The sequence below is a fragment of the Anomaloglossus baeobatrachus genome, chromosome 1 (genome assembly GCF_048569485.1).
Source record: "Anomaloglossus baeobatrachus isolate aAnoBae1 chromosome 1, aAnoBae1.hap1, whole genome shotgun sequence".
NCBI classification, from domain to species: Eukaryota; Metazoa; Chordata; class Amphibia; order Anura; family Aromobatidae; genus Anomaloglossus; species Anomaloglossus baeobatrachus.
Window position 1 is genome coordinate 939,889,704 of NC_134353.1, and position 8,913 is coordinate 939,898,616.

General features: G+C 50.5%; 1 protein-coding gene across 1 annotated transcript; it reads left to right on the forward strand.

The window, feature by feature from the left end:
• The first annotated feature begins 404 nt into the window (after positions 1-404).
• Positions 405-7,434, forward strand: LOC142302519 (uncharacterized). The gene is made up of 2 exons (XM_075343615.1): positions 405-835; positions 3,349-7,434. The coding sequence occupies exon 2, from the start codon at positions 3,774-3,776 to the stop codon at positions 6,732-6,734; it is 2,961 nt and encodes a 986-aa protein (XP_075199730.1). The 5' UTR covers positions 405-835; positions 3,349-3,773; the 3' UTR covers positions 6,735-7,434.
• Positions 7,435-8,913: the final 1,479 nt, after the last annotated feature.

Genomic DNA, 8,913 nt, shown 5'->3' on the forward strand with positions numbered 1-8,913 from the left:
TCACCCATTCAGGACCCCTGTGAAAAAGCCAAAAAACCAGACCGTGAAAACAGCCATAAAGATTTTCCATCTGGAGGACTCAAGGTGCGCAGTTTTGTAATGCACCACGTCTCCTCCGGGGGTGCTGCAGAAGATTAAGGGGTTTTAATCACATACAAAAGGAAAGAATCCAGTAGATACATTCGGAGGCTGAAATCAAGGCTGTGATAGGGGTGCAGGGCTCGTTACAGTGTGCCAGACTGCTCCGGAATGTAGCACAACACAATAGAGGATTGCAAATAATAAAGGAGCCTTTGAAGACGTCTCCAAGGAGCTGATCACTGCAGCCTGGGACGGCCGAGATGCCAAGTAGCTCAGCAACAGGTCGCTGGTAAACATTCCCAGCAGATACGCCCGATGGGTGAACTCGCAGAAAACTCCTGGTGGTAAATCCAGGGTGGATTGTCCACAGGAATGGAGACTTTTTCCAGGTTGCGGGCCCTAGGTTGTGTGGTGTGTGGTGACCCGGTGTCTCCATGCCCATCTCCGGCATGCCCACCTGAAGTCTTCGGAGATTTGGCACCGTTGGTCTACAGGTCCGTCTTTATGTCTTCTTCTCATCCAAAATTTACCAGACAAGAACTTGAGTCTAAGCTGCGGACGGGAGAGATTGACCCATTCCAGACTTTTCCACTTAAGAACCGTCCTAAGACCCGTGAGGACCGACACGACTTTGGGCGTCATGGTCGGTTCCAACTCCCGGCTGCCATTGACTCTATGAGATGCCACGCGCTTCCGAAAACCTCCCCCGGCTTCTTCTCCAATCTGGGACATTTGCAGAGGCAGCTTGTTTCTGGTAGGTGGATATTGCAAACTGTTATGTCATCCATTGTTTTCTGGTATCAGCCATCGTAAATAAGGATTAATAACCAGAAGTTTAAAATATTGTCCCCTATCATCTGGCTCAATAGACTTTGTGTAATTGTTTCCTCTGCACCCTCCTCGATTTGGCCACCATTGATACCCAGGTGCTGGGTCCAGTTCCCAATTATGGTGGACGGTGACCACAGCTGCTAATATCATTAGGGCCGCACTTTTTCTCAAGATTTGTCCCTCGTCTATAATATCCACCTATATCTTGGGCTACTTTTATCGTACGTAGTCCCCGTCCACCTTGGGGTCCGCCATGTAGTGCCATAAACCACACACCCCAGTATGTAGAATATTGACAAACCTTCCACAGTCCCTAAAACACCGCCATTCCCCAATCCTTAGAACGTTAGAGGCAGGAGATACGTCACACTGCGCGAACAAGGAGGGGATCACAAGAAGAGTAGCGGGTGGGCGAATGGGAGGTCGGATGGGGGAATAGGAGGTCGGATAGGATGGGAGGGTGGGCACATGCACTTCATCACTTGTGGGCCCTCAACGCCTACATTTACTGTATCTTTCACACTATAACACGCACTGGACCATACCATGTACAAAAGTTTTAGAGGTGGAAAATATTTTAAAAAATTTGAAGCAAAATTTTTGGTCATCACACACTGTTATGGGGGGGATCTGCTGCTGAAACTGTTATGGGGGTAATGTCCCCTATCCTGGGCCCCTTCCAGATATATGTCCCCCATCCTGGTATATATGTGGCCCATCTTCATATACCGTATATATCTCTCATCCTGATATGTATGTCCTCCATAATGGAATATATGTCCCCATCTTGATATATATGTCCTCTATTCTGGTGTATATGTCCCCCATCCTGATATATATGTCCCATAGTGTGTGTGTGTGTGTGTGTGTGTGTGTGTATATATATATATCCTCCGTCCTGATATATATGTCCCTCACTCTGGTATATATGTCCCCATCCTGTTGTATATGTCCCCTATCCTGGTATATACTGTATGTCCCTTCCTGGTATAAATGTCCCCATCCTAATATATATGTCCTCCATTTTGGTGTATATGTCCCCATCCTGATATATGTCCCCCTTCCTGGTATAAATGTCCCCCATCCTGGTATATATGTCCCAAATCTTGTTATATATTTTCCCCATCCTGGTATATATGTCTCCCTATCCTCGGATATATGTCACCCATGCTGGTTTATAGGACACCATCCTGGTATATATGTTCCCCATCCAGGTGCATATGCCCCTCATCCTGGTGTATGTGTCCCCCATCCTGGTGTATATGCCCCCCCCCCTCCTGAGGTATTTGTCCCCCATCCTGGTATATATGTAACACATCCTAGTTTATGTCACCATCCTGGTTTATATGCCCCCTATCCTGGTGTTTATGCCCCTCATCCTGGTGTATATGGCCCCCATCCTGGAGTATATGTCTCCCATCCTGGCATATTTGTTCCCCATCCTGGTAAATTAATCTCACATACAGTTATATATGTCCCCATCCTGGTATATAGTTCCCCCATTCTGGTATATATATATATATATATATCCTCATCCTGCTATATATGTCCCCCATCTTGGTATATATGTCTCATGGTAGTGTTCACTCATCACTAGTTACAAGTACTGAGCACCCGAGCATGGTAGTGCCCGCTCATCACTAGTTACGAGTATTGAGCACCCAAGCATGGTAGTGCTTGCTCATCACTAGTTACGAGTATTGAGCACCCAAGCATGGTAGTGCCCACTCACCTCTAGTTACGAGTATTGAGCACCTGAGCATGGTAGTGCCCGCTCATCACTAGTTACTAGTACTGAGCACCCGAGCATGGTAGTGCCCGATCATCACTAGTTACCAGTACTGAGCACCCGAGCATGGTAGTGCCCGCTCATCACTAGATACGAATACTGAGCACCCGAGCATGGTAGTGCTCACTCATCACTAGTTACCAGTACTGAGTACCTGAGCATGGTAGTGCCCGCTCATCACTAGTTACCAGTACTGAGCACCCGAGCATGGTAGTGCCCGCTCATCACTAGATACGAATACTGAGCAATCAGTGTCTGCAGCAGTCACCTGGCACAACTCATGGGAAGAGGAAAGAAGGAGATCGGTGGAGGACATGAGCAGCAGTACGGAGGAGCCACAGGGGTCATTTTAGGGAACAGGGTTCGTACTGATACGATATCCCATTCTGCCATCCGAATATAGAGGTGTAAAACAACCCCATCACTGCTCCTCAATGTCTAGAGGAGAGTTTTATTGAAATAGAAAGAAAAAAGCCCCCCGAGGTCTAATCTCTACATTCCCACCTGTGGGTGATCCTGAAAACTGCAAAGATCTGACTCACAAGTCATAAGTGGCAGAATGTTCATTACAGAGCGTTGACATTTTCTTCTTATTCAGGAAGGGTGAGACTTTGTGTAAATTTCTTTCTTTTCTTTTCTTCCTGCAGGACGCACAACATGGAGTGGACCTAATCCCCAAAAAGAAAAGTCCTCCAAGATATTATCCGGTGCTAGATCTGAAACGGCTCAAAACGCGAAATTATCTCACACGTCTACATATGGGCTGTTCCCTCCTATCCTTGACGTATGGGCCCAACGGGATGCAATGCAGAGGTCCATTACACTGCGGATTTAGTGATGGTGTCTTCTCTTTAGACCAATGGTCTCTGTCTAAGCCTAAAATTTGGACCCCATCTTAGGCAACATTTATGTGGAAACAAGAGCTCAATGTTAGCAACCAGAATTCTCTACAGTTACCCATTAACTAGGGCTCGTAAAAGGACTGGAGGGTAATGGGTTGGTGGATGTCCATATTGCCATTTAGGACCCTTTGTTTCCTGTCACAGATAACATAAAAAAGTACTATGCCCTAATGACAACCATGAGGACCACTAAGATGACCACCATAATGAATACCATGATGACTACCATGATGACCACCATGATGACCACCATGATGACCACCATGATGACCACCATAATGAATACCATGATGACTACCATGATGACCACCATGATGACCACCATGATGACTACCATGATGACTACCATGATGACCACCATGATGACTACCATGATGACCACCATGATGAATACCATGATGACCACCATGATGACCACCATTACGATTACTATGATGACCACCATTACGATTACTATGATGACCACCATGATGACCACCATGATGACTACTATGATGACCACCATCATGAATACCATGATGACCACCATGATGACCACCATTACGATTACTATGATGACCACCATGATGACCGCCTGGGAAGGGGCCATACACAGCTCACGGGGAAAGGGCCATACACATCTCACAGGGAAGGGGCCATACAGAGCTCACAGGGAAGGAGCCATACACAGGTCACAGGGAAGGGGCCATTCACAGCTCACAGGGAAGGGGCCATACACAGCTCACAGGGAAGGGGCCATACACATCTCACAGGGAAGGAGCCATACACAGCTCACAGGGAAGGGGCCATACACAGCTCACAGGGAAGGAGCCATACACAGGTCACAGGGAAGGGGCCATTCACAGCTCACAGGGAAGGAGCCATACACAGCTCACAGGGAAGGGGCCATACACAGCTCACAGGGAAGGGGCCATACACAGCTCACAGGGAAGGGGCCATACACAGGTCACAGGGAAGGGGCCATACACAGGTCACAGGGAAGGGGCCATACACAGGTCACAGGGAAGGGGCCATACACAGGTCACAGGGAAGGGGCCATACACAGGTCACAGGGAAGGGGCCATACACAGGTCACAGGGAAGGGGCCATACACAGGTCACAGGGAAGGGGCCATACACAGGTCACAGGGAAGGGGCCATACACAGGTCACAGGGAAGGGGCCATACACAGCTCACAGGGAAGGGGCCATACACAGCTCACAGGGAAGGGGCCATACACAGCTCACAGGGAAGGGGCCATACACAGGTCACAGGGAAGGAGCCATACACAGGTCACAGGGAAGGGGCCATACACAGCTCACAGGGAAGGGGCCATACACAGCTCACAGGGAAGGGGCCATACACAGCTCACAGGGAAGGGGCCATACACAGCTCACAGGGAAGGAGTCATACACAGCTCACAGGGAAGGGGCCATACACAGCTCACAGGGAAGGGGCCATACACAGCTCACAGGGAAGGAGCCATACACAGCTCACAGGGAAGGGGCCATACACAGCTCACAGGGAAGGGGCCATACACAGCTCACAGGGAAGGGGCCATACACAGCTCACAGGGAAGGGGCCATACACAGCTCACAGGGAAGGGGCCATACACATCTCACAGGGAAGGGGCCATACACAGCTCACAGGGAAGGGGCCATACACAGCTCACAGGGAAGGGGCCATACACAGCTCACAGGGAAGGGGCCATACACAGCTCACAGGGAAGGGGCCATACACAGCTCACAGGGAAGGGGCCATACACAGCTCACAGGGAAGGGGCCATACACATCTCACAGGGAAGGGGCCATACACAGCTCACAGGGAAGGGGCCATACACAGCTCACAGGGAAGGGGCCATACACAGCTCACAGGGAAGGGGCCATACACAGCTCACAGGGAAGGGGCCATACACAGCTCACAGGGAAGGGGCCATACACAGCTCACAGGGAAGGGGCCATACACATCTCACAGGGAAGGGGCCATACACAGCTCACAGGGAAGGGGCCATACACAGGTCACAGGGAAGGAGCCATACACAGGTCACAGGGAAGGGGCCATACACAGCTCACAGGGAAGGGGCCATACACAGCTCACAGGGAAGGGGCCATACACAGCTCACAGGGAAGGGGCCATACACAGGTCACAGGGAAGGAGCCATACACAGGTCACAGGGAAGGGGCCATACACAGCTCACAGGGAAGGGGCCATACACATCTCACAGGGAAGGGGCCATACACAGCTCACAGGGAAGGGGCCATACACAGCTCACAGGGAAGGGGCCATACACAGCTCACAGGGAAGGGGCCATACACAGGTCACAGGGAAGGAGCCATACACAGGTCACAGGGAAGGGGCCATACACAGCTCACAGGGAAGGGGCCATACACAGCTCACAGGGAAGGGGCCATACACAGCTCACAGGGAAGGGGCCATACACAGCTCACAGGGAAGGGGCCATACACAGCTCACAGGGAAGGAGTCATACACAGCTCACAGGGAAGGGGCCATACACATCTCACAGGGAAGGGGCCATCCCTAGCTCACAGGGAAGGGGCCATACACAGCTCACAGGGAAGGAGCCATACACAGCTCACAGGGAAGGGGCCATACACAGCTCACAGGGAAGGGGCCATACACAGCTCACAGGGAAGGGGCCATCCCCAGCTCACAGGGAAGGGGCCATACACAGCTCACAGGGAAGGGGCCATACACAGCTCACAGGGAAGGGGCCATCCCCAGCTCACAGGGAAGGGGCCATACACAGCTCACAGGGAAGGGGCCATCCCCAGCTCACAGGGAAGGGGCCATACACAGCTCACAGGGAAGGAGCCATACACAGCTCACAGGGAAGGAGCCATCCCCAGCTCACAGGGAAGGGGCCATACACAGCTCAGATGGAAGGGGCCATACACAGCTCACAGGGAAGGGGCCATACACAGCTCAGATGGTAGGGGCCATAAACAGCTCACAGGGAAGGGGCCATACAGAGCTCACAGGGAAGGGGCCATACCCAGCTCACAGGGAAGGGGCCAAACAGTGCACACAGGACTACTGCCAGTTGGTGCACATCTTATACATAGTACGAGGCAACAGCGCTCAACTGACCATGTATTGCACTTGTCGCTGGCGGCGGGGCGCTGCGCTTGCTAACGCTCGGGTCCAGCGCTGCTGCTGCTTGGTGGCTCGAGCGGTGGGCCGGATCCGGGGACTCGAGCGGCGCCCCTCGCCCGTGAGTGAAAAGGGGGTGGTTTGTTTGGTGATTTAGTCCGTGACGCCACCCACGGGTTGTGGTGAAGATGGGCACCACCGCTGCTGAACGGGGATCCCGGGAGCGATGGTAGGGAGCAGCTGGGATGTTGTTTTCCCCCCTCCGTGGGTAGGGGTTGGTGGTCCCGGGGCCCGGTGGTGTGACGGGGAGGCAGGGTTGGTGAGGTGCAGGGTTGCAGGGACAGCGCGGTGCGGTGCCGGATGGCACTGGTGTACTCACTCAGCAAAAGATGCACAAAGTCTCCGGTAAACCAAACGGCTGGATGGACGGGTCCCGCAGCCGGCTGCAGTGTCTCTCCCCGAACAGGTGATGGCATACCTCCCAACCGTCCCGGATTCTGCGGGACTTGCACGATTTATCAGGGCTGTCCCGCACTCCAGCGGCTCACAGCTGATGTCCCGGCTCCTCCCCTCAGTGGAGTGAATAAATTAAATTATCATCGGCTCTGGATTTTCGGGGCGGCCGGGACTCGAACTCGTGGAACTGTGAGTTCATTGTTTCAAAGGCAGCAGCTTTACCACTGAGCTACTGCCTGTAATGAAAGCAATAGGAAGATTTTGTTATCTTGACCTCTATACTGCAGACACCAGAAGCAGATTATTCAGCTGCAAAAATGGATGGAGGGATGAATGGAAGGATAGAGGGAGGGAGGGATGGATGATAGAGGGATGAATGGAGGGATAGAGGGAGGGATGGATGCATGGATGATAGAGGGATGAATGGAGGGATGATAGAGGGATGAATGGAGGGATAGAGGGAGGGATGGATGGATGATAGAGGGATGAATGGAGAGATAGAGGGAGGGATGAATGGAGGGATAGAGGCAGGGATGGATGGATGATGGAGGGATGAATGAAGGGATAGAGGGATGAAAGGAGGGATAGAGGGATGGATGGATGGATGGATGATAGAGGGATGAATGGAGGGATAGAGGGAGGGATGGATGGATGATAGAGGGATGAATGGAGGGATAGAGGGAGGGATGAATGGAGGGATAGAGGCAGGGATGGATGGATGATAGAGGGATGAATGGAGGGATGAATGAAGGGATAGAGGGATGAAAGGAGGGATAGAGGGATGGATGGATGATAGAGGGATGAATGGAGGGATAGAGGGAGGGATGGATGGATGATAGAGGGATGAATGGAGGGATGAATGAAGGGATAGAGGGATGAAAGGAGGGATAGAGGGATGGATGGATGGATGATAGAGGGATGAATGGAGGGATAGAGGGAGGGATGGATGGATGGATGATAGAGGGATGAATGGAGGGATAGAGGGAGGGATGAATGGAGGGATAGAGGGAGGGATGGATGGATGATAGAGGGATGAATGGAGGGATGAATGGAGGGATAGAGGGAGAGATGGATGAATGGAGGGATGAATGGAGGGATAGAGGGAGGGATAGAGGGAGGGATGGATGATAGTGGGATGGATGGATGATAGAGGGATGGATGATAGAGGGATATATAGATACACGACAGATAATAGATAGATAGAGATAGAATCATAGATAGATAGAATCATAGATAGAATCATAGATAGATAGATAGCTAGAGAGATAGAGAGATAGAATCATAGATAGAGGGATAGCGATAGATAGATAGATAGATAGATAGATAGATAGATAGATAAATACTGTATCTCAATGTTGGTGAAAGAGTCAGATTCATTTGTTCCCATAAAACTACTATAAAGAAATGAGGAAAAAAATACAAATACAATTTTTTTTTTTTTTTTTTTATCTTCACCACCTTGGATTCAAACCAGCAACGTTCAAAACTTGTGTCCAGCAACCTCCTGGCTTTCCTAGGTGCTCTAGCTGTTGAGCCACTAGGATGGATGATGTCAGAGGGAGGATTTCACATAAATGAACCTACAATGCAGCCTCTTACACAGCAGATTACACAGGACACAGCTACATTGTACAGAGCAGCATCTCTATGTCCTGTATTCTAGAGGGAGAGGAAAAGAGGATTTTTTTTTCTTCTAATAAAGTTACTAAAAATAATACAAAAAAATAGAATAATGTAATTTTATTGCACTTTTTTTATAAAATAA